The sequence below is a fragment of the Dermacentor variabilis genome, chromosome 5 (assembly GCF_050947875.1).
Source record: "Dermacentor variabilis isolate Ectoservices chromosome 5, ASM5094787v1, whole genome shotgun sequence".
Classification (NCBI taxonomy): domain Eukaryota; kingdom Metazoa; phylum Arthropoda; class Arachnida; order Ixodida; family Ixodidae; genus Dermacentor; species Dermacentor variabilis.
In genome coordinates, this window is record NC_134572.1 from 136,733,533 (window position 1) to 136,759,655 (window position 26,123).

General features: G+C 44.9%; 1 protein-coding gene and 1 pseudogene across 2 annotated transcripts in view; one reads left to right on the forward strand and one right to left on the reverse strand.

Moving 5' to 3' along the window:
• ALiX (programmed cell death 6-interacting protein-like protein AliX) overlaps positions 1-26,123 on the reverse strand; it is a 51,969-nt gene that overhangs the window by 5,630 nt on the left and 20,216 nt on the right. For both annotated transcript variants that reach the window (XM_075693539.1, XM_075693538.1), the window contains exons 8-13: positions 23,303-23,426; positions 22,393-22,570; positions 19,922-20,143; positions 17,084-17,237; positions 3,900-4,048; positions 2,871-3,002 (exon numbers count right to left, since the gene is read on the reverse strand). In XM_075693539.1, the coding sequence (XP_075549654.1) occupies positions 2,871-3,002; positions 3,900-4,048; positions 17,084-17,237; positions 19,922-20,143; positions 22,393-22,570; positions 23,303-23,426 (959 nt within the window). The remainder of the gene's footprint in view (positions 1-2,870; positions 3,003-3,899; positions 4,049-17,083; positions 17,238-19,921; positions 20,144-22,392; positions 22,571-23,302; positions 23,427-26,123) is intronic.
• LOC142583185 (uncharacterized) lies at positions 11,597-13,445 on the forward strand (annotated as a pseudogene).

Genomic DNA, 26,123 nt, shown 5'->3' on the forward strand with positions numbered 1-26,123 from the left:
TGTAACTGCTAGTTCATGTGGCTTAGTGCTATCTATGTGACGTGGGACCACTTTCAAACAACAGGACAACAACAGAACAACAAAGAAAAATATATTGCGACGACATATCCATTAAAGAAACACAAGTGACGTCATTTTAGTTGTCAAAGGTGGGAAATTTGTTTTCGTGGTCTACTAGTGGAGCTGTATTTCCAAAGCCCAACAATTTGACTCGATCGGTGTTTTGAGTATTTAGCTCTCAAAACGATGCAGCAACACGTCTGTTGAATGTGTTTCAAAATTGCACCCAGCATATATAATCATTTCTTTCCAGGCGAAAGAAAGCTTTGGGTGTTGTACGCTGGTCGCATCATCAGATGCCAAGGCTGTTGGCCAGCGCAACCACACGAGGGCAGCTAAAGTAAACAATAGTCTGGTGGTTGCAAATAATTCCTTTTGACTGAACACGCAGAACAACGATGAAACACAGCTCACAAACGCTGCGCCACCAGAATTCTGACAAACGTGGACACGCAAAACAACACATGTGAGGGGGACGCACAGTAGCAGGTGAACTTTACGAGGATGCCTTCTTGCACACTTCGAGAGCGCTCAGCCTCGCAATTTCTTCACGAAGTTTAACACCCAAAAACAACACGTAATATTTAAAGCAACATCTAAGGACACAAAATGAACAGAAGAAGCAATAGCTATAGTTTGAAAGTAAACATTGTCAGCAAAAATTTGTCTGGCTGGACAAAACTTGCAGGGGGCAAAAACTTCTTCGGCCAAAAAGACCACAACTTAAGTTTAAGCTGCTGTCTCATCGACTGCATATGTAGTCAATGACATGGTGGCATGCAAACTAGACATGGTGGCATGTACTAACAACTAGTCAAGAGATTAACCAGAGACCCAAAGCAGCAAGGTCTATGAGACACATCATAGTGCATGGCTCAAGATTGATCTTAAACACTTGAAGTTCTTTAAGGAGCCCGGCAGCAGTATTTGAACATGGTAAATAATAAATATACCTGCTTCGTAAATAGACAATGCTAGCATATGTGAGACAAATAATCTTGCATTAAGTAATACTACTTGAATGAAAATATTTTTCTATACAATAAAAAAAATTTTATCTTTATTATTAAGGAGAAAGGGGTAACAGCCATTACTAGTAAATGGCAACAACTCCAATATTTGTTTTCATCTAAAAAAGAAAGAAGATAAATACTAATCCTGTACTTGAAGCAGGAGTCAACAGATCTGTTTAAAGAGCTACACAGTCCTCCCTTCAACTTCCTGAAGTCCTCATCACTTATTGTGTATATTTGCAAGCACCTTTAAGCATGATGGCCATTTGGCAGAGTCCCTTAGATGTCATGACTAAGCAGCACCTTTGGCAGAAGCAAAAGCAGAGAAATTTCATCATTAGGAGTGCCACTATTTGTTGGTGGAGAATGACACCACAGCACTCATATTATGGCCTTCAAGATAAGTAAAGCAATAGAGAGGTGTATCATACAATCTTGAGGTCATGCCGATACAAAAGCTCAGTACAATGGTAGGTAGAGCAGAGCAGACGTCATTCCACATGAACATGTAAGTGCTCCTGATGAAAAACACATTTGCAATTGATTTTAACAGTCAAAATTTTAATACGAGGAAGATTGCTTGTTATTTTTCACCTCCTGTAGCAGCTCATTACAAGTGACGTATATGGCATTGCTGACACACACACAAGCAGGTCGCCCAAGATGCACAAGGCAGGGTGATCTCTGCAGCTGGCCTGTAGCTCTCTTCTGGTTGCCACTGACCCTTCCCTTGTCACGCTGTTCACGAGCATGTAGTGCTGGTCTCTTGCCAACAGCATCTCCAAGCTGTTTTCCCTGTGTTTGCAGATCGTAGTGTCTAACAGCACATTGAATTGTGCTTGCACTGCTGATTTGTCTTGGACAGTAAGTAACCATTCCTCCCGCACAGTCAGATTACAAAGCCGTGAACTTTCCTTCTTTTGAGAAATGGAAGTCTTCCAGTGAAGACAAAACCTTCTGTTTGATGAAGCAACACCTTCGCGAGGGAATTAAGCCATATTGCAGATCAACTGCACCAACATCTGTAGAATTTCTGCACTGTGCCCACAAAGGAATGCCACCACCCTGAGTGTGAAGAACGCAGTGTCCATGGAGTCATAAGTTGAAAGTTTCACTGGCTCACTTTCTGTTCTCCAAAAATATAAAACGGTGCAGTGCTGCCACTTGCTTGCGCTGATTCTGTCACGATGTTTTCAAGTGGGCGCTAAATTGGAGTCAAGGCTTGTCTATCTTGCACCACAAGGCAGTTGAAGGTGCGGTTCTTTGAAGCTTACGAAGTTCGCGCAGTTGCTGCGGCTGGCGGCGGTAACGGCAGCGGTAACGGCAGCAACAGCAGCAGCAATAATGTGTCCATTTTTCTAAAATGTGATTAGCATTCTTAGCCTACTTCAGCAACTTTCTATCTATTATCAGCCTCTTGGTACCCCTCTTCCCAGTGACCCAAATTGTCTACTAGCTTGGGCCACTAGGTATGACTGCTGTCTTGCCAAGCAGACATGTGTCACTGGGTATGTGCTCAAACTGAAAACTTACACTCCATAATTACATCGTGTAAACATAATCATTAAAATTTATAATAATAATGAACTTCCCATCACCAAACCACACATACGCGACCACTTGAATACCAATTACATTAACACAATCATCCCCAAAGGATGCGCTCTACCTGTTTTCGCAATATAATTGAAATAAGACAAGGGGATACTTTTTAACAAGTTATTGAGGGAAAGAGTTGAGAGTAACTCGGAACTCGACTTCGGACTAACTAAAGAAAGTAAATCAGTGCCAACATACTTTGGTGCCTTCTTCCAAGTTTGCCGTTAATTCCATATACATGTCATGGGCGGCAGCAAGATCCTTCAGGACAGCTTCGCGATTGTTTCCACCACTTCCTTGCTTCTCCTGACAGAACTCGGCATTTGCAGCCTAGAAAAAAAGTAACAACATTTCGGGCAAAAAAGTGCAAAACAGACTGGCAAAAGAGACTATATTCCCATGTAACCATAACAATATTAGGCAGTTGCAGTCTGTCAATATACGTATTACTATTTATGGAATGCTGGCTTACCAGAGACAAATGTGAGAAGCCACGTCAGTGGTGCCATGCTGTGGCGTAGAGGCCGTGGAGGGCAGAGAGCTATTACTGCAGTGACCACCTATATTACAACTAGCTACTTCTGTAACAAGTCAGCACCTACATAATTGCTAACATGCCATTTTTTTCTTAGTGAGAACACCCATACAACACCAAAACGTTTCCAATTAATTATGATTAGACAACGCGTCATGGGATGCCACTAGCAGTACTGCTGCCGCCACCCACGTCTCTATTTACGCTGTATTCAGTAAAGGATAATACGTTATATGAATAAGCCAGAATTCTCTATTAATTGAAGTTGTAAAACCAGGATAAAAATTTACACAACCAGAATTCTGAGAAATTGTTCAGTTCTCATTCTCCTGAAGGAGAAAATAAAATGTTATTAGTTAAAAAAAGAACTTTAGCCCAGTCGTGGTCTCCTTGCCGAGTCTGAACTCTCAGGTAACCTGGGGCGGTATTCTAGGACGATCACTTCTGGAGGTATGACCACTTTTGAAAGACTTTGTGCGACTCGGGCATGGGGGTGTCCGTGTATGTGGCCCACAGTTTCCCTTGCATTGTGCCAAGCTTGCTGTCTTTGCAGTGTCAGGAACGCTGTCGGCAATATATTTCAATGCGCCTACCCCTAGTCATACAAAATCTCCCAGAAGCGATTGTACCCCTGAAAGTGATTGCTCGAAAATGCTGCAGCTGTTTGTGTATTCTTAAAGACTGTGGCTCACCTGGATGCGTTGTACAACTTGCTGCTCTTTCGCAATACTCTCCGAAACCTGTTTCGTGAGAGGACCATATGCTTCTCCCAGCATCTCCACAGAAAGAGCCTGCTCGTTGATTGAGCCGTCCTCAGTCAGGGCAGCCAGGAACTTTGGCTCTGCGGGAGTGATACCAGATGACAGGGTCATGCACAGCAGGGGATTGCTCCCTCACATACAAGAGTGGACAAAAAGAAATTATGCAGGAACCATCGATGATGACTGTCAATGTAGGAGAGTAGCCAGCAATGTACTCACTTTATTAAAAGAATGTGGCACTTCACACAAACATACTTTGCAATCTGTAATGCCCCACTGATGTACCAGTCCGAAGGTATCGGCACAAAATTCATAATTGAAACTTAAGACTGTCATCTTCTTTTAAAAATCAACCTATTACTTCTTGAGTTCTTCAAGAATGCTTTATCATTTTAAACTGGTTCAGTGTTTGTCTTTAATGTTCATTGTCACCACTCTCAGACAGCACTTAATTGCTGTCTATAAACTAACATATGTCCTCCATACGGTCCATAGCACATTTGATACTCTGCATTGATCAAACAACTCCACAACAATCACAAATGAGATGGTGGCCTTTGCTTAGAATAAACGCTTTGCTGGTTTGTCCTGCAACACGTGCAACTCTCTAGAACACGAAAACACATCAAGTGACTTGTTGCCACTAGCTTAGCACGTAAAATATTTTGCTTTCATAAACAAAAAGTGAAAGCAGTCCATTGTTCACCGTCACACTACACGACTTGTTCTGTCACCATCTTGTGATGGCAATGGTGATGATGCTTTGATGCTGATGATGATGCAGACATTTGTCCCATCGCAGTACTAAATTTGAGATGCCTTTGTGGTAGGATTCGTCCAGTGACTGTGGAACCACCATCAGACTGCTGTCTTGGCTTCATCGTTGCACGTGAATTGCTATCCTGTCAGGAACTTCGTCAGCAGACCGAAAACCTGGAAATCAATAGGGACGAGATCCGGACTGTATGGTGGGTGGTCCAGACTCTCCCAGTGAAATGACTGGAGCTTTTCAGCGGTTCCAATTGCCACATGTGGCCTCGCACTATCTTGGAGGATAACCGTGTTGCCAAGATTGAAAATGCCTCGGCGTTTTTGCCTTATGGCAGCCAGCAGACGTGACAGCGTGGAACAATAACTGTCGGCATTGATGGTTGCACCTTGTGGCATGAAATCCAGCAGCATCGGTCCTCAGCAATCCCATACGCTATGGGCATGTGAAGCTTCAACAACAATCTTCAATCTTCAACAACTGACAGCAGTGCCATGCCGGCAGATAAGGAAGATAAGGCCAAGTGGGCCCAAGAAAGGTCCACCGCTAGGAATGGATATGTTGACTTCGCATTTACAACCATAATTTGGCTTTAAAAAATAGGATAAAAGTCTTTCTGATTCACCCTTGTATTAGTTTCCTATTTGATTGTAGCACGCAGACAATTTTCAGACACGCTTTCTTCAGAAAAAAATGTGGGCATTAGAATAGCGCAAATATACTGTAATTATTCATTGCAAGCTACCATTCTCGCTAGAAAATCTTTCTTGGGCAGGTCAAAAACAGACATCTTTAGGGAGAGATAATGGTTGTTCGACGTTTTCACTGTCCCATATGCACCACCAAAACGATGCTGCCACTATCAATGTCGCCATTGGGGTCACCGGTGGGGTCAGACACATTGTAGGAGCGGGGGGTCCTGGCCTCAGAGTCTGGCTTCACATAGAGGGTCACTCTAAGCAACTGAGGCGTCACACGTAGGCTAAGCGGTGCTGTGAAAGTCGGGGGTCCGCGTGGCCAAGAAGGTTCCATGGATGGTACCGCGCAAGGTGCCAGGAGAAAGAAGGCTTCCGAGTGACGGTTAAGAGAACAGAAAAAGGTTTATATTCAAAGGTACATGGTTGAGTTTTACACGCACGACTCCAACTTTCGGAGCACACTACATTCTAGAGTCTTTGCATGTTAGAGCCTCTACTCTCACAGCTGTCCGGATTTGCTTTTTATGCCCTTTATTTCCCTCTTTCCATCGTTGATGGAATTCACTGGCCAATCACAAACGCCGAAGCCCCACTTGTCTCCAACATGGCACACTTGTCTCCAACGTGGCACAATATGAGGCAGCCACATGGCGAACTGTGAACCCACCACTGACATCCCTTCCCAAGTCCTTCACAATGACTCTGTCATCGATTAGTGGCCTCTTCGAGAGGCCGTGAGTAAGCGGTGTCGAACGCCCTTCACCAGGAGTTTCTTGCTCCCATCATCAATGACGGCGACAGTGAACCACCAATCAACACTCAATCCACCAAACGTGTCTCGCCTTGTTGTCGGCAGAAGCTGTCCAAATGAACGCATTGTTAGCTTCACGAAGCGATTCGCCGCGGTGGTGCAGCGGAGCCTAGAAGGTCGCTGCCCCTGCTCGCCGCTCATAGCAGCATATGTGCTGACTAGTCAAGTTAATTATCCGGCGGAGGCCAACTTTAGGATTGAAATGACTATAGTTTGTGCCCACAGGAATGACATATATTCATTAATTTATTTATTTAATTACCATCAGGGCCTGAGGGCATTACAGAGGGTAGTGAGTACATTCAATAAAGTGGAAAAAAGAAACAGCAGTAAATTTTTATAGAACTAAGAAAAAGAAAGGTTTACATCAACAGAATAAAGGAAATGAACAATAACTAGCGCACAGTACAAGGAGAAAAAAAGAACTGCCGAACATACCAAGCATAAGGAGATCTTAACAAGAAAAAAAAAGATGCTCAAAACAGTAATATATGCCTAAAAAATAAAGATTGGGGGGATCAAAAAAACAAAAAAAAAGAGGGCTAAGCAAAAATAAAAAAAGAATGACAATGCTTTTGGACAATATATAGGTACCAGCTGGAAACTTCATTAGAAATTGAATTAACAGAAAAATTTGATTAAGCAGAGTCAAGTTAACGGATATCTACCATATTAAGACAACAAAAGCAGAACCTCCGTGCCACCTTTAACGACTGAAGTTGCTTCTCTACTGGCAATGAGATGTGCATAAGTTTACTATAGCAACAAGGTAAGTCATAGGGATATGTCATAAAAATGTGGTTACAGAAGATGAGTGGATGAACAGCTACTGCTGTTAACACTGACACCAAGATTCTGCTGCAATGCCTTTCTTTACAGGTGTGTGAATACCAAATAATAGATTTTGAATTGAATATAAGAAATTTTTTTTCACAAAATTTAATACTTAGAAATTTTGGGCAAGAAAATACGGTGCTGCATATGCTCGGGAATGTCCTAGCATTACATAACAAGAATGTAGCAAGCTATCGGGAACTTAGGTAGATAAAAATCAAGGTGTACAGTGTAGTCTACCTTTATTAAGGCTGTTATGATCAGCCAGTGGGGGCAGCGAACTTTGAGCCTCTTCTGCTTTGCCACAATGAATCAGTTTTGTGAAGCGAACAATACATCCAATCGCACAGACCAGCGGCAACACCAAGGCGAGACTCGTTTGACGACTACAGCCCCGACACCGATGCTGGGAGCAAGAAACTCCAGGAAAATGGCATTCTACACTGCTTCCTTACAGCCATTGCTAGCCACCAAGGCTGATCGACAGACGAATCAACTAATTGCTGGACCATTCCAGTAGCCAAGACGCATTAATTCAGTCAACAGTGACCCCTCCTGTCTACGAGTGCCCTCTCCTTTCTCTAGAGCAGTGAACTGGGTGCACCTGGGAATATTTCCCCGATTGTGTTCATTGACCAAAAGAACCCGCCGTGGTTGCTCAGTGGCTATGGTGTTGGGCTGCTGAGCCCGAACTTGCGGGATCGAATCCCGGCCACGGCGGCCGCATTTAGATGGGGGCGAAGTGCGAAAACACCCGTGTACTTAGACTTATGTCCACGTTAAAGAACCCCAGGTGGTCGAAATTTCCGGAGTCCCCCACTACGGATTGGATTGGATTGGATTGGAGAAACTTTATTTATGCCTGCAGTTGGGCGCTCGCGCGCCCCTACGAGGGCCTACGTCATCCTCGAAGGTGCGGTTACTCGGCGCGGGTCTCCGCTCGCCGTTGCCGGCTCGCTGGGTCCGTGCCCACTACGGCGTGCCTCATAATCAGAAAGTGGTTTTGGCATGTAAAACCCCATAATTTTTTTTTTCATTGACCAAAAGTGACGGAGTGACTGTGCAAACCCCCGCCCTCAAGGTGGAGACTGGCACTTTGGATGCTCAGGATGAAGGGAGGTGTGATGGCAGATTGCCCTGGCATAGAGATCTAGAGAGGACAGAGGAAATTTAAGTGGAATTTTTCAGCTCCTCATGAGTGCTTCAAGTCAGTCTTGCTAGACTGTTGAGACGTAACAATCTGTATTTCTCATGTAGATATTGCAACATAACGAAGAATGCTGCAAGTGAAAGAAATGGAGAGAGGGGCTAGCAGAAGGATAGAGTGACAGTGGGTCAAGGGAATAGTTGGTTTTCAGAATGGCTTAGACTCAGGTGTGTCGTGGATCACTTGGAACTTGTTCAAGGTGCCGGACTGCCGTTACATTTTGGTGGCAGTGGTCATATTAATCTGCAGCGAGATGTTTACCAGTATGATGCCTTCACCCGCATCGGTTCCGCAATCTATGCCATCACAATCATCGGACACTCAACTGGACCGTGCCCTTTCCGCGAGCGATGCCACCACTACCCAACCATTGCCGCCATCTCAGGCTTCAGAATCTGGTACAATACCATCAAAAATTCACCCTGCCTATTCGGATTCCACTCGCTGTAAGCCTGTGCCCGGCCTAGTGGCTCTATTGAAGCACGCTTTGACCAGCTACTGCTTGCGTTGAGAACTTTCGTTCAGCGTATGTCTGAGGGAAGATAAACGATGGTCATTGAGGGTTATGGACTGGATTCCAAGAGAAGGGAAGCATAGCAGGGGGTGGCAGAAAGTTAGGTGGATGGATAAAATTCAAGAAGTTTGCAGGGACAGCGTGGCCACAATTAGCACATGACTGGGGTGGTTGGAGAAGTATGGGAGAGGTCCTTGCCCTGCAGTGGGTGTAGCCAGGCTGATGATGATGATGTCTTTCGCAGAGAGTCGCGTCGCCGACTTCACCCCACGTGTTTCAAGCCTCGTGTCGCCTGCTTCCATTGGTCAAACACCACCTGTCTCGGCACCTCAGTCTCCCTTTCCCAATTCCACCTACATTTGATGGTACCATGTCATGGTCTACTTTTCGTATGCAGTTTGAGTCTGTCGCAGCTCTCCACTTCTGGTCAATTCACCACAAAGCTAAAATTCTCGTGGCTCAGCTCCATTCTGCTGCCACTGAATTTCTGGAGCTCCTGCCGGCATCCAGATGTTCCAGCTACAACAAGTCTCGTCTCGCCATTCGAGTCCTGCCATGGTGATGCCCATCTCGAGCACTTACATCTTACAGAGTTACAGCACATGCAAGAGGATCTCTACAGCCTGTAAGAGCTTACTGTTCATGTCGAGCACCTGTCGTGGAAGGCCCTGGCTGGTTGTCCGAACTCTACCGCCAGCTTCATTGCTACCAAAGAGCTTTCATCGATGACATCATTGACCTCAGCGTTCAACAACTTCGTCCACTTCACCCGCTTGTCTACAGTTCACGCTGCCTTAACTCTTGCCTTGGAGTCTCACATAGTGGAACGCTGAACTGCAGGGCCACGCACCCACCCTTTTCCAAGTTAACAAGTGTCAGCAGGCCAAGCCAGTCGCTCCGACACATACCATCAGTGCACTCCAGCCATGCGCTGCTATCAATGCGAAATCTGCCATTACAGTCGAGACTGTGTGCATCATACCATTTCGTCGGAAAATTTCACCACAGGCTACCGAGGGTAGGACTTCGCGTATGTTGTCAAGTCCCTCTCTTGTCACTGGGTCCGTTTACAGGTATGCCCACGTTGAAAGTTCACCTAGGTGAGCCACCAAAAAACATTGAAGCCCTAATTGACACCAGTGCAGTCTTTAATTTCATGACACCAAATTTGCTCCCCATTCATTGCCATCTGAACACGGCTATGGTTGCACCAGCCAGCCTCCTCCTAGCTGAAGGAACTTATCTAGCATCCCTTGGAGAAAACTCGACCGTGACTGCTTGTGACTGTGATTGTGATGCAAAACCTCTGCGTTCCCTTAATTTTGGGCTTCAGCTGATGCTCAAGACTGGGTGCATGCATGGACTTTTAACCACGCCAGATGCACAATTGGATTACTCCCTCAGGATCCGACACCTAACCAGGCAACCAACACAGTCACAAATAAAGTGCTGTCCTTGTGTAGGCACTCAATCTTTAAGTTGGCCAGCCAAGCGGCTGCAGGAGCTTGCTCCTTTCTGAGCAATGTACTTTCGTTGTTGTGCAAGCATTTATCTTCCTTTCGTACGAGAGTATGCGCCCTCTCAGCACGAATATGTGTTCTAACAACCGTGCTTCTACCAAAGGCCTAAAAAAAGAAAGGAACATGTTTGCCTATCATCACCACTTTCTTTTCCTGAGCTGGCAACATCTATGGCAACTATACAGTTGTCCTCTGCTGCATGGGTACCTGTTCACTGCGACATATGCGCATGCTTAGATGCAGATGTCTTTGTTGACTGCACTATCTGCTCGTGACCGGACAATCTATTTGTCATCCCATGCTCTTTACTGCGCTCCTCTTCTGCATTTGATGTCCTAGTGTTCAACCTATCAGACAGCCCGCTGCGACTACCCTCCGGAACTGTGTTGGCATCAGGGGAAGCCCTTCAGTCCTGCTCCATCCTCGCAGCTGTGCAACACTGTACTTCTAAAGAGAGGCAATGACTCAGTCGAGTGGAATATGTTCCATTTCGACCGAAACCCAACGTCCTCCGAGAAGTCTAATATTCAAGCATTGCTGGAGAAATTCAAAGGCGCTTGATGCTATCACAGGCAAACTTGGCTGTGCTACTCCTGTTCATCAGAAAATCAACACTCGCTCCTACGCATCCGTTTGACACAGCCCTCATCGTATTTCTACTTCTGAACACGCTGAAATTAGGCTTAGAACGGCTATTGCGTGCTGCTTGGAGCCTGTTCAAGGCGCTGGACATTTTCAATATTGTAAAAGAACCCATTACCCTTTGTTCTCAATGAGAACCTATTCCTCTCTTCAACAATTGGCCTGAGCATGGATGAGGCAAACGACAGCATGGGCCAGCTACCCCTTTTGACATGCCTAGAGGCCTTAGCTTTCCGTGATTCCACAAAAAATCATGGAATTGATGTTTTTTTCGTGGAAATGCAATTTTTAAACATTTTTGAAGTAGCAGCGAAACGATGTTTCTCGCAGTTTTCACAAGATGGCGCTACACATCTTAATGACAGATCAAGTGAAAGTTGATAAAAGTGACGGAAAAGTAGTTTCTTAGTAATTAATAGTAAGAGGGTTTCTATTGCCTTGGCACCTTTTACTGAAGAAATTAAATTTCATATTAAAATATTCTCGCCTTATAAAAAAATTGGCAACGTGGCGCAGCCGCCACTTGAATCAAAGGGCTCAGCCGTAGCCGTAGTCATTAATCCATCCAACGTTTGCTTCAACAGAAAGTGCATCATTTTACTGTTTGCTTTGTGTTTCGAGTTGGTAATCAAGATGGCTCCCACAGGATCTCATTTTAGCAAGAAGACAGCCAAAGAATGTGCTCGAGAATACAAGAACGCCAGCTTTTACGAAGATGCAGGAGTCCTTTTTTGCCGAGTTTGTGCGAGAGCAGTTGAGAATAGTTGACCATCAGTGCAAGTCAACTATTGACGAGCACATCGAGAGCAACCGTCATCGTAAGAATGCAGGAGCAAGAGACTCTTCCGAGCGAAAAAGTGGCGAGGAATCATTAGAAGACGGCGCTGGGGGCTCAGGAACGCTGAGAAAACAAAGCCGACTGCAAACGCTGGAATTCGCAATCACCGCTGGCGAGGCGAGGCACGACCATTGTGCTCAAATTCCTGGAATATTCCCCTAGAGAAGGTGGACAATCCGAAACTGAGAACGTTTCTGCAGACACACATTCGGAACGGCGGTTCGGTGCCTGGTACTGATGCGATCCGCCGCCGACTTCCAGAATTGTTTGAGAAGCACGAAACAGCTTTGAAAGCTATCTTTCAAGGTACCACAGTGTTGGTAATTACTGATGAAACCACCGATGACCAATCAAAATCGGTTGTGAACGTGTTGTTCGTCCAGTCAGCCACAAGCGCGAGTGCTTCGCTACAACCTGTAGTACTTGTGGAACTTAAATTCGTGGATGAAGTGAACTCGTCTGTGATAGGCTGCATTGTAACAAGAACACTGACGAGGTATGGAATTGAATTCGAGAACGTAACAGGCTTTGTAAGCGATAACGCTGCTTATATGGTGAAATCATTTAATGAGTGCATAAAGCCACTGTGCGAAGGTGCTGTTCACATTACATGTGTAGCCCGCACAGTAAACATTCTAGGCAGTACATTGCAGGTATCCTTTCCCTTAGTGGATGAATTTGCTGCCTGTATGAAGAAGGCATTTCAGCCGTCGAGTAGAAAGAGAGCTTTCTATAAATCTCATCTAGAAAAGTGCAGGATTCAGTGTGCCAAGACACCTCCAGCACCTGTCAAAAGTAGGTGGAATTCGTGGACTGAAGCTGTTGAGCAACATTCTGCATACTTTGAGTACTATCCTTCTTTGCTAAGGCAAGTTCACGAAAGGTACGGAGAAACTGCATGTGTTGATTTTCTTCTGGAACTTTTGAATGAGCCCTCAACTGAGCTTAAGTACAGCATGCGGTGCATTGCAGTATTTGTTAAAAAAGTTGCCAGCCTGCTGAAAGCAGCTGAGGGTCAGCGTGTAGCCTGTCATAAAATGTACAATGCTTTGTTTGTACTATTGGGATATTTGGAAGCAGCTGCACAGGAAGATTTTAAAACACAACTGAAGAAAGAAAACATTGCACATGACAAGGCCCATTGGATTGCAAACAAAATGAAGGCTGCAATGAGTAGAGCAGCTAGCAAAGCACTAGTATATTTGGAGAAATCTGACACTTGGAAGTTCTTCAAGAGTGTGAGGTGCTTGGATCCTCTGCAAGTCGGGAGTCTCTCAGAGAAGAGGTCAGAGTTTCTAGGTGTTCCTGGGCTTGGGAAAGAGTCACCAGCGCTAGCTGCTGAATGGAGAGTGTACCTTAAGTCTGCCCAAGAACTCAAGTCTAGTGACAGGGACTTAGCGCTGTTTCTTTCTAAACAAGAAAATCCAGGTGTAGATTTTGATGTTCTGGCTAGGGACGGAACAGCTCACTCCAACGCTTTCTTCTATTGCCCTTAAATACCTGTAAATGCCGATCAACTCTGTTGACGCAGAAAGATCATTCGGTCGCTATGGTGACATTCTGTCCCACAAGCGCCATTCTCTTAGTGAAGAGAGTACAAAGCATCATCTGATGTTCAGCCACAACAGCTTCCTTCAGCTTTAAATATGCAAGCATGATTGGAGTCTGAAAGTTCTTAACAAATAAACTGTTACATGTACCTTATGTCTGTTCAATGTTTCCGCGGAATTTTGCAGATTTCTCTATTTTGATTTGCAGAATTTCAAATTTTCCACTGCATAAAGTTAGGGGCTCTAGAGATGCCCGACCCCAACTCTTACAAAAGGAACCTCAAATTAATATGCCAGCACTGATTACAGCTCACTTCCGGATTAAGCAGATCTGGAAAAGTTTTTTTTTTTTTATCAATAGAATTTCTGTTCAAGAGAACCAAGTGTTTCTTTTTTCCTCTGAAACTAATGCATTAGCGATGTTCTGTTGTACTGAATAGCAAAGAGGTTCTGTTTAAAGGGGTGGGGACATCAAAATTTTCGTTCATGCGTTTGTTGATTCAAACGTTGCGTCATGCTTCAGGGAGCACGATACACACAGCGGGATTCATATATATCCGATAAATAATTTAATAATAGCATTATTATACCGAGTGATTTCGGTTTCGGTTTCTGGGCTCCGGGGGATGCTATGACGTCACAGAGGAAACGCAACATGGCTTGGTCACGTGGCCCACAAAAAATAGTGACGTAAAACTATGCTGCGTCGTCTGCTCGCGCATACGCGTGCTCTGCCAGCAGGGGTCAACCACTGGCGATTCGAAGTGCATGTCGTGATTATTATAGTTATTGCGAAGAGCGACAACAACGGTAAGAAAATATTGCGGCTTGTGAGAGTCGGTGATTCATTCCGAAGCGCCGTAAGCTTTAGCTTTGAAGTGAACCGGAAAAGGCCTAGCGACGATATCGGCGGCGCCGAACGATCAGAGGCGGTGAAGCTGCCGTCGATGCCAGAGCGACCACTCCTCGGTCGCTGATTGGCCGCTTCGCCGTACGGCTGCCGCACAAATGGGTCCCGGGCCCGTCCTCTCTACGGCAAGGAAATCTCGCCGTTCGCGAGCAAAACCGCCGTCACACGGGGGCCCGCGAACTGCAAACGGCGTGCGGCGAGTTTCCGTGCCGGTAACGTGGACGGGCCGGTAACGTGGAAAGGCCAAGCGAAGGAGAGTCCGCTCCGAGCTGCCGAACTATGCGACTATGCGAGGAGAGAAGCAGACAACATGAACGCCGCATATCCTGGTCCCTTTCGGAGTCGGCCGGCTAGTGTTACACTCAAACGTGTAAGGCCCGTCCGCAGGGCAACTCGCCGCACGCAGTTTGCCGTTCGCGGGCCGGCATGCGGCGTTCGTGTTGTCCACTTCTCTCCTCTTGTGTCCGTGTCTGCACGCCTTACCCCTTCTTTGCATTAAGAAAGGATTTCTATATGCCTGTAGCTCGGTCGTAGTGGAGGCTATGCTCGGTTGCTCGGCTCAGCAGGCTCCGTAATCGGCATTTCATCGCTACTCATCATACGTCACGTTTTTGTGCTGGTGTGCTATGACGTCAATATTTTCGTTCCTCCTCTGTGACATAGTAACTGCCGCGCTAGCGATGGGTCTCGACTACGAGAAGGAGTTTTTAATGACTCTTTGGAGCTCAATTAAAATTATTTTGAAATGTTTGCAGCGTCCAATACCTCGTTCTGGGTGTCCTTGCATACGGAAGCAGCCTACAACACGCTTTTTATAGCCTCAAAATTTGGTGTCAACCCCTTTAATAGTGGACCTGTGTGTTGTGGGAATCTTTTATTTCTTGCATAGAAAGTTTTGCTTTTCCAGTTTTTTTCGCCAAAATACAGAAGGGCTACGCCAACTTTATGGCAGTTGGGTTATCATAAGGCTATTCTGTGCGACAGACTGAAGGACCATGTATCCCATGACTAGACCATTGCTCCGCGCATAGGTGTCGCCGACGGTAAGGAGCAGGTGCCATCCAGGCCATTTCATTGTGAGGTTAGGTGTGATCTGCCATCTCTCAAAAGAATCTTAAATCTGGAGAGTCATGGAACGTTTGTGCCACGTGTGAAGCATCGTTTGAAGGGCAGCTAAGGTCATCTGAGGAAGCTTAGTGCTTGTCCACAAGTTATGAGAGAACATCCAGTGTTACAGAAGAAGGCACATATGTGGCACATTTACGTGATTACTTCTAATGCCTCAATTTTTTAGATCAAGAATCGGGCTTCTTCGCAACAGTCATTGTCCAGCAGTTCCCTCGCTTATCACCGCTCTCTTCAATAGAGCACACTCAATGCTAACATTTCAATTCAGCTATGATTCATGATGATTGTAATTAGTGTTGCACAGCATGTATTTTTCACAGCACTTTGGATATTGTGTTTTTATTAAAGGAACACTAAAGAAAAACTGTTTCAGCTCTATTAGTAAATTATCCTTGCACAACACCAAAAAGCCACTCTTTACACGAAAATCGGCTTGATAAGGTAGATAAGATGGGTAGCAAGCATCGCCTTGAAGTTCCCGCACCAGCTTGCCGTGACGTTACGGATACTGACTGTGTCTGCTGTGGGGCTTAAGGATGAATTCGCTGGCGCCATTTTGTGGGCGCATTCACCTGTGCTGCCATCCTTATGCCTCATCCTTTTCTCGCTCCAAACCAGTTGTCAGAGGTGGCGCTCCACTCACGATGGTTTGCGGTGAGGGCGGGGCTATGATGTCTCAGTGGCCACTGGCGGTTACTCTGGTGGCAGTAGCGTCTCTTCTCCCTTAGGACTACACCAGGTATGCAAATGCTTCCTCTCATCCACCGACACCTTTGTGACTAGGACTTGAGCTCACGCACGGTGCCTTTGCCCATGCAGGGAGCGCGTACCTTGTGTCGATCCTGTCCAGACCGATCCTGTTCAGACTACTTAGTGGTCGAACTGGCACATGGTCGTACGGGCAGAGTGGGATGGAGTCAGATTTATCGAGCGGCGCACTGTAGGGTATGTTAAATTTTCCCAAAGCTGCCTGAATTATCGGTCTGTAACTGTACTGTTTCACTCAAGCCTATACCATCCATTTTTGGCAGTGCTGTCTCGAAAATTATGGATCACTTAGCGAGTGTGGCTAAGCCGAGCTGGGATTTCGAAAAGAAGCATAATTGCAACGGTGTGCCCCTTCGACTATGTGCCTATCAGATGAGGCCATAGCATTTAGCACTGGTCATTCGGTTGCGATGCGAAACGCCTTAAAAGCCGAATTCTACACTGCATCATTAATTTGCTCATCCACTGAAGCGCGGCACGCGATTAGAGTATGCTAAATCGGTGCTCACGTGGCACTTTACCTGGATTCCATGGAGAAGTACACGTGCTTTGTGTATAATGTATCCCGCAAAGCCATAAGGCTTGATTTCCGTGGTATGGATAATATGATGGCTAGTGGCGAGTTGAAATTCGACCTCTGGATCAGGTGTGTCGCGACTTTCTAGGGATGCAATTTCGTGAGAGTTTTGCCCTATTCAAGTACATGCGATTCTGTGGAGCCAACCGATCAGTTCAACTTATTTATCAATTCAAATTATGAGGATTTCATTCAATTTAGACAAAAAGTTTTGACTATGCTAGTAAACAAAGTAAATTTTAAAGACTCATGAGCCATTAGCCAGGACTCAAAGATGTCAAGGGACACTGTAACTTGGAACAGAAAAAAAAAAAGGAATTTTCATGTAAAAGAAAAAGAAATATCTCACTCATGTCAAGAGAAGAGCTCTTGAGCTCCGACTCGATAGCTTCACGTTCTGCCTTGATGGTCTCCACTTCCTCCATGAGCTGCCTCAGACGCTGAACACAGGGGGAGTTTGACGCTGTTGGGTTTCCTGAAGGAATGCCATTCTGTAGGTCAGCCTGCATGCAGAAAAAGGACTGTTAATCACACTTGCGAACTTGTTGGCGAACGGTCTATATTATAGTGAACATTTCTTTCAGAACTCTCGCAGACTTTGCAGATTGTGGCTGCAGGTGTTGTCTTGCTGAACAGCTCACACAAAGCACAGCACTCATAACGAATCAGCTAATCTTTACTGCAGCTACAGATGTGCCAGTGACCAGCTCTGTTCTCTACAACAGTGGCACAGTCCCCAGGTAGTCTGTGAAGCCATTTTTGGTGGTCTGTGACAGCCAGGCCCGCAAAAATTTTTTTTTCCCCTCGTGGGCATGGCCACTACAAGCCTTGAGGCATTCTGGTTGGGGACGGCAGAAATGTTGCCCCTTCTCCACGAGATGGCCGTAAAGCTTTTGTCGCAGTTTTCTACGACATATGCATGTGAGCAAGCTTTTTCAAGACTTGCACACTTGAAACACAATTGCAGTAACAGGTTGAATGTGGCTGCAGATATGAAACTCTTCTTAAGCGTGACTGCACCCCGTATTGACAAGCTGTTCAGACTGAATTGATGTGGTACTTTTGTTTGGTCATTCTTTGCCAGGTAGCAATAAAAGGCACCTGTTTCACACCACATGCTGTGGTCCTTTAACCCTCCCCCCCCCCCTTTCACTCATCACTGCAAGGGGTCCCCCATCACTTCCACCGCTCCACAAGAGGTCCCCGACACATCCATGGCTGAGAACCACTACTCTACAGAACTGCGCAGTGAAACAACAAACTGCACCTAAATGTCCTCACTGCAAGAAATATATGCCTTCAGGCACACATTTTCTTTATCAAAGCAAAGCTTTCTGTGCCTTCTCGAAGCTGGGCACATCTGCTTGGTCAGTTTCTCGCCAAGTAAAGTGGGCCAATCCCAAAGACAGTTTAATCCGCAGTTACGAGGCTCACATTGTGGCTGTTTCGACATCTGTCTTGCCAGGCAGGCATGTAATCACTGTGCCACAAAACGCAGTGCAAAAGAGTAAATGTTTTACAGCATTGAGTACTTCACGAAAGCTCTGCTCACATACGGTAGATTCCAACATGTACACTGGATCATAAGCAGACTTGTGTTAATGAGAGTTGGCATGGGCCTGGATAAGCTACAAAAGAAACTTATACTGGTTCCTCAGAAAGAAAGCTTTGCATTCTAACGAAAAATTTGTCTTCATTTGTCCTGGTCCAGGGATTAATATTTCATAAGTTGCAAAGTTTTGAGGAATGCAACTTGCAAGGCAAACAAATAGCTTGAAGAAGAGATGATGATGGTACGCCATATTTCATGGTGCAAGGGCCAATGATGACCAATGATGGCCAAGAGCTTCGAGAAGAAAACCTGGCACGAATATCCTATTGTAAAAAGTTTTGCCATTTTAGTGATATTGTTATTAGATTTCGTGACTTTCTTGTCTACTTAGAGACCTGACCAAACAATCGGCGACATTTGAGCCACTTCAGAGTTAGCAGTTTTCTTCAGAAGTGACCTTCTGGAATGCAGTTTATTATTCAGAAGCTACATGTAAGTGGCCGAAACTCGCTGTAGGAAGCATAGGCTCCATTACCACAATAAAGAGAAAGTTGCCTTCACATTAGTAAACCCCACATTGTGCTTACGATTTAATGCACAGTGGTCATTAAAGACTTCAAAACTCATAAAATTGTGTTTTTTTTTATTCTATACAAAACTGATTTGAATTCCAAGTCTAAACGCTGCAGGTTCTGCAGTGTCCCTGGAAACATTAGATTAGTGGGCGCTCGCAAGTATAACAGAAGGTTAATTTACCCTAGTCTACTTCACAAAACTTCATGGTCAGATTTAGAACACAGCAGGTGAATAAGACCGACAGACTCAATAGGAAGGTGTAGGTATCAGACTTTCGTCTCATACACCCGAGTCTGAATGCATCGCTTCCATTTCTCATGGCGTTTAGACCAATCAATGCTTCATGGTGGCTTTCAGGTGGATCAAGAGCAAATGTGCAGTATTTGAGCTGTATAAAGGTCACATAATTGTCATTGCCATGTTACCATGCCACCAATCCCATGCTGCAAAATTTATTTCTGCTATCACAAACGTCAAGAACTAGCAAATTTGAGGAATAATGTAGACCAAGCGCCTTTTTGTTCTAGGAAAATGAAGTCACTGATGTTCTTTTAATACATGCCGTATTTGTAACTTTAGAATTTGAAGATAAATGCACAATTTAAGCTGTCGTCATCCGTTGTGTAAATATATTAGCAAGAAAAAAGCCCTCTAGACGCTGCTGATAAATTCACTGTTTATCAGCCACCTGTATAGATGCTAGACAAACATGAAAACGTAACTTACATCACATTAGCTTGTATTATAGTATTCAAAAATGCCTATGTTATTTAAAAGTCACTCGACAGTTTTAGAATGAAATTTAGTGGCCTTGTAGCAAACTTCAGCAAATACTTAGTGATTTTTTGGACCATTTTAACAACACACCTTAAGAATATTTGCCCACACTGGTTGTAAATACCATTCGTGATTGGCCATCTCCACAGACTCTCTCACACCAATTACCATCATTAGTGTTAGGTGCCTTGAGGCTGGCTCATTCCAATTTTCCTAAACATTGGCCCCATATTTTTTTTTTAGGAAAGCATGCCCCAAGACACTTGCCAACAGGCCACTTACATCTGAGGCGCTGAGGAGCTCGATGTGCCGCTGTTGCTTCTGGAACTTCTCCTGGACCGTCTTGTCTGCCTCGGTAGCCACACGCATGATCTCCTTGTACTTGGCTAGGCTGTTCCGCAGGGGCTCGTTGAGTTTCTCCGAGGGACTGCGCGTCCATCGCTCCCGAAACTGTGCCCGCAGCTGTTGGTCAGACTCTTCTTCTTCCTTCAGCAGACGCTCACCCTATACAGAAACAAAGACAGTGCCGAGGAAACGTCTAGAGCTCAGCACAAATGCAGTACCATTAAATAAACACTTTTCCCCCTTCAGCTGCACGAAGTTTCAGAAGACATTTGTGCCTGGCTCTATTATTCACACATATCACATAAGGACATGGGCACACACCTGAACATGTTGTTCAGCCTATCTCTGCTAAAACCAAATCAGTTAGGAGCAGCTTCTTTCCTCATACTAATGAGGAACACAGCTCCTTTCCGGATTCGATCATTCAAGGTAGAAATTTCAGTGATGCACAAAGGAACATTAGCTTTGATACACCTGAGCTTACTATACAGTCCACACCCGCTACAATGGACCCACCTACAACATACTTTCAGATATAACAGACTATTCTTCTCACTTGGTTTGATCTGCCTACATTATCAGTGTAACCAATTACACTTTTAATGGATACAGCTATAACGAACTATCGTCTACAACAGACAAATTTTAGCGGGAAGTTTTGTCTACATGGTATAAATACAATGCATCATATTTATTCGAATATAAGGCGAGGTTTTTTTTTTCAAGAATCCTTAGCCTTAAAGTCTCCTCCCGTTCTATATGTGAATTTTGCCTTGAACTGTGGCTTTACGGCAGAGCGTGCTGCAATGCCGTAAAGCCACAATTAGAGGCAATATCAATGCTTCCGTGAAGCTGCAGGTGAAGGCAAAAGTCGCATATAACCCACACTCCATTACCCCCTATTTCATGGTCACAATTTCGCGTTTTGGTTGTGTTAGCAATTAAGTATTTCGGGCAATCTTCACCGAATGCAAGTAATTTGTTTGCTACTCTATATTGTCCTATTAGTGAGCATACTTAGGTTTTCTTCCTGGCTCCCCCAACTGAGAATGCTTCTCTTATAATTGTGACCACTTTATAATTGAACAAATAAAATAATTTGTGTAATTACACTATACTTTGCTGTGGCGATGCAACAATTTCCACATGCTTGTGGAATTAGCGAAAATGCACTTTTTTTCAAGGAATGAATACACTGGCGGCAAGCTTCTCACAACGGCATGAAGCTTTTGTGTCAACCACAAGAGTGGACCGCCGCTGCCCACCGCTGTCGGCACAGTGCAGAGGAAGCATTGGACTCAGTAAACAGGAAGAGGGTGCCGCTAGGCCTAACTTCGAAGCAAAGGCAATGCATGCGGCACTTCCAAAATGACTATCAACGATTCCAAATTGCACCATTTTGAGAATATTTTATTTCTCATCGCATGAATTCACACAAAGAAGATATACTGCTATTCGCGGCATCCAGACTGCGAGGTGCCCAAAGCGGTCGAGCCATCTTGCATGCAGCGCAGCGGCAGCCAGACGTGGGCTTAAGAGTTAAACTTGCCTCTTGCCGTGGCTCTCATTCGTGCTATACATCTGACGGTGGTCGTTGCTTGTTTCAAGAGATAAAATTAAAACATTGGTTTTTACTACTGGCCACTATTTTGTGTGACGAACAAACTGTAGACATTGTTTGGGCCATCAGTGGCGGCGACTCACTCAGCAGTCGGCAGTCGGCACGACAGCACTAGCTGGCTGTCTCCTTGCTGTTGTGCCGGCCGTGCCATCTACCTTCTAGTTCGGGGAAACAGTCATCAGCAACCAGCATCAGGAAAGCAGGGGACAAGAAGATGCCGTGCTGCACAGTCGTGCCCCATAGACCTGCTTATAGTTATTTTAATCTCGGTGTTATTGCTCAATTTTTTTTTTTGCTTATGGGTTACACTGTGGTATATGCGACGTCTCACTATTTAACAACATGCCACGACCCTAATTTTGAATAGAACAAACCTCGGGTGTAACGGACCCTGTTTGCTAAATTTTGTTACTGCGGTGCATTGTAACGAGCGTTGACTGTACGAGATGCAAGTTCTAGTTTTGTTTAAGTATTTTCTTTCCTACTAAGTTGAATGTCGCAGCTCATGACAATCTTTGTACTTTCTTACATTAGTGCATAGTTTAACGTGTTATTTTTCGCAAGCCTGCTTGCAGTGTTTATGTAAACTTGTGTTTTCTTCATTACTTTGCATACTGGAAGTATGGCCCTCTTGCTAGCGCCAAAATAGTCTGCACTATTTTAAAATAAATAAAAAAGTAAATAAATAAATAAAATAAATAAATAAATAAATAAATAAATAAATAAATAAATAAATAAATAAATGGACAGTGCAGCAGCAATGGGGCCTCCAGGCAGGTACGCTCACCTCGTTGAGAATTTCGCGATTCCTCTCGAGCAGCACAGGGAGGTCACTGATCAGCTTCCGAATGGCCTGAATGCCACCTTTGGCTCTGACGGCCTCTGCCTTGTCCCGAATGCTGGGGGGAAGGCTGTTGCCGGTCGTGTCTTCCAAGGCAGCTGGCAGGTTCAGAGACGCTAACACCCTGCACACCAGAGGCAGTCAGTCGTGCAGTTCCCAGCAGTGGAAAGCATTCACGCAGTGCACCTGTGAATCCGCACACACACACACACACACACACAAAACGGGTGCAGCCCATACTGGTTAAGATAAACTGGCTAGTACATCATTTATTCCACGCGTAAAAAATATACTTTTCCACTGTTTCTACAATTTTTTTTTTTTTAATCTTCACAGTACCCTGCACCCAAAACTGTTACCTCAGCATTCACATGCGACTTGCAGGCTTTCTAATCCCTCGGTTCGCAGGCAGAATGAAATGCGCTAGAATCATGCTGACATGTTTCGAAGAAAAAATAAAAGAATGCATTGTTTTCAGAAATGTACAATCTAAATTGCACAACATAAATGGTGAACACAGTTTTAATGTTCGCCCGCCAGGAATGTATAAGCCAGCAAGTCACTTGAACCAGTAACATATCAGATTGAACTGTACCTGCTTAATCAGATTCAGCTGTGCCTGCTGAAGTCTTACAGAGTGCTAAATTTTTTTTTGATTACTTCAGCCAAGCCACAATCATTCATAAAGTGGGTGCCACATTACTGAAACATCCACCAAAGTGTTTGCTTACATTATTTGAATGTGGTGGCCCTGGCAACTTTAAACACTAGAGCTTGATTTCACTAATAACAGCAAAGCATGAGGCACACAAAGCAAAGAATGAAGAGCACAGCAAAACGCTTGCCGAGTACATACCCATTCAGGTACTGAGTCTGCTGCCTTAACCGGGCAATCTCCCCATTCACAATCTCAGTCTTCCGAACTTCAAACTTTTGCATGGCCTGACTGACAGACACTGGCAGCAAGGCACCAAAAAGATCTGAGGAAAAGAAATTGAACCAAGTTAACAAAGGCACATTATAAAATACAGTCATCGACCGACAATTCAGACTCAACAGGGATCGCCAAAAAGGTCTGAAATATAGGACTCGCCAGAAAGTAGACATTATTTAACAAGTGGCAAAAAAAAGCTGCGCCGCATTCTTGGATGATCACTTTCAGGGATACTTTCGCTTTCCCGAGTTCTTGCGAGACTAGAGCCAGACGCAATGGCGTTTTTGGTGCAGTGCGAGGGATGCTTATCACAGTGACAGAGATCCTGCTCGCTGATACGTCCGGTACTGGCGACGTCAAATTATCTTTGAAAATGATTGTCTGAGAATACGGCCCAAGTGTGTCGATGTGTTGCTGTGCACACATACGTTTGCCTGCAATCTGGTCAGTCCATATCTCAACCATTATCACGCTGTCCCTGCAGACAAACAAAAGTACATCAAGTTTAATGGGCCAGTGGCGGTGCTGCAAAGACGTTCGAATAATCAAGCAGGTCCGAATTATCTGTGTTTGAATTATCGATTGGTGACTGTATAATCATTACCAACTCTTGCGACACCACCATCATACCCCAGCTGTACTCGAGGAACTACCACACGAAGTCATAAGGGCAAATCTGGCAATTATTCGACGCCTATCGGTTTCATTTAATAGTATACCTTACATTCACTTGGCCACTTAAGTCATATGCACCGAACGATAAAACTGAGTGCTCTTTACACAACCTAATTTTAAAAGCAAGCATGCACCTTCTTGATCTGAACCATCAAATGGATGATTCCTATTGGCCAGTCTACACTTGCGCATTGTGCATGAGGCTGCATTAGTGTTGGTATCAGGCAGATACGCCCTTAAACAACGTGTACAACACTACTCTTACTGCCATGCATGACTGCGATCAACTCTGGCATAAAGGTATGCACCTATCAATATGAGCTGAAAAAATAATTTAAGGTTTTACGTGCCAAAACCACTTTCTGATTATGAGGCACGTCGTAGTGGAGGTCTCCGGAAATTTCGACCACCTGGAGTTCTTTAAAGTGCATCTAAATCTAAGTACACAGGTGTTTTCGCATTTCACCCCCATCGAAATGCGGCCGCCGTGCCCGGGATTCAATCCTGTGACCTCGTGCTCAGCAGCCCAACACCATAGCCACTGAGCAACCACGTTCGGCTGCAGTTGAACATACCCCGAAAAGTTGCCACTGTGGAGACTATCACTCATGCGCCCGGTGCGTGTGTGCCGTAACATCACTACTGACATATAAGAGGCAGAGCTCTAGGTCCAGTTTCACCTTGGACGCAGTGTTTTTTGCTTCTTCCACATTACTGATTTCTTTTTTTCAAACTGAACCATGTTAAAATGTGACAGGAGATGCAGAGAAAAATAAAAACAAAACTTCTCTTATGCAATAAATATTGCCAGGCAAGAGAAACAAAGTCTAGGCTTATAGATTACACAACAAAAAATGGCTATATTTATGGAGGTAACCTATATCTTTCAGCATAGTGAGGCATGAGGCTTATCTTTAATAAAGGTAAACAAAAATGCAGCACTGACCCTAGTCTTCTGCGGACCAGTGCATAAGGTAATCCAGGAACAGGGTTCGTACAAAACATTTGACAACATTCAAGGATTTCAAGGACGGTGAAGACCAAAATTAAAGGAGGGGAAAACAAACCTTACTCATGCACATACTACACTGAAAAATAGTGAAATCTCCTTCTTAGCTGCAATTTCTTCCAGCTCGCTGCCGGGTAACGAACGTGCACATGCGGTTGCCCGAGAAATTTCCCTCCGGGCGACTCGGCGTGGTGAGGCGACTAGTTCAGAGTGGGGGGATTCCTTGCTCCGTTATAAAGACATACTCCGTCATTATACACGCATTCGTCGCACCCACGCTGCACCACCGTCGTCCTTCGCGCGGGAGGAAGCAGTGGCATTACGCCAGTTACAAACCTCAACTTTTCGTAATCTTGTCTCTCTCAATAAATTCTACCCACACTGTTATGCAGATCGTTGCCCTGGCTGCGGCAGCTCGCCCACAATCTTCCACGTCACGATTGAGTGCACTGCAAACCTCTTTCCTCCCTTGCCAACTCTCCTTTACCCCCTACGCAATAAAGAGCTGTGGGACGATGCCCTCCGCGACGGACCTCCCGAGGTCCTCCGAGCAGTGATACAACGGGCTCGAAACATCGCCGGAATCATCTTAGGGACCCTGGACTGAGGGTTCCTCCCACACTGCTCTCGCCATTCAGATATTATTAATAAAGATGTTTTACTCTCTCTCTCCAGCTAAGCAGCTGCTTAGTGGGACACATACTTTAACCTTTTCAGGTCACTTTTCCAAGTTTAGTTTCCCAATGTAACGAAGTCAATAGCCGACTGGTATGACGGTAAGTATAGTGTCTGACTTCAGCCAAGGATACTTATGTTGAAACCAAATGGCTGAGACTTACTTTGCACCAGGCATTTCTATAGTGTAGGGCCCAAAAATAGAGCCATGATGGCTGTAGTGTGAACTAGCAAAACAACAAACAGTGGCATGGCCTAATCACTTGATCTGACTTTCTTATCTAGCTCCAGGATAGCACTGGCAATTTAAACAAGCCTGTCGTAGGTGGTTGTGGATGTGCTACATTGCAATTACTTAGCATCGCACCAAAAATAAAATGACTA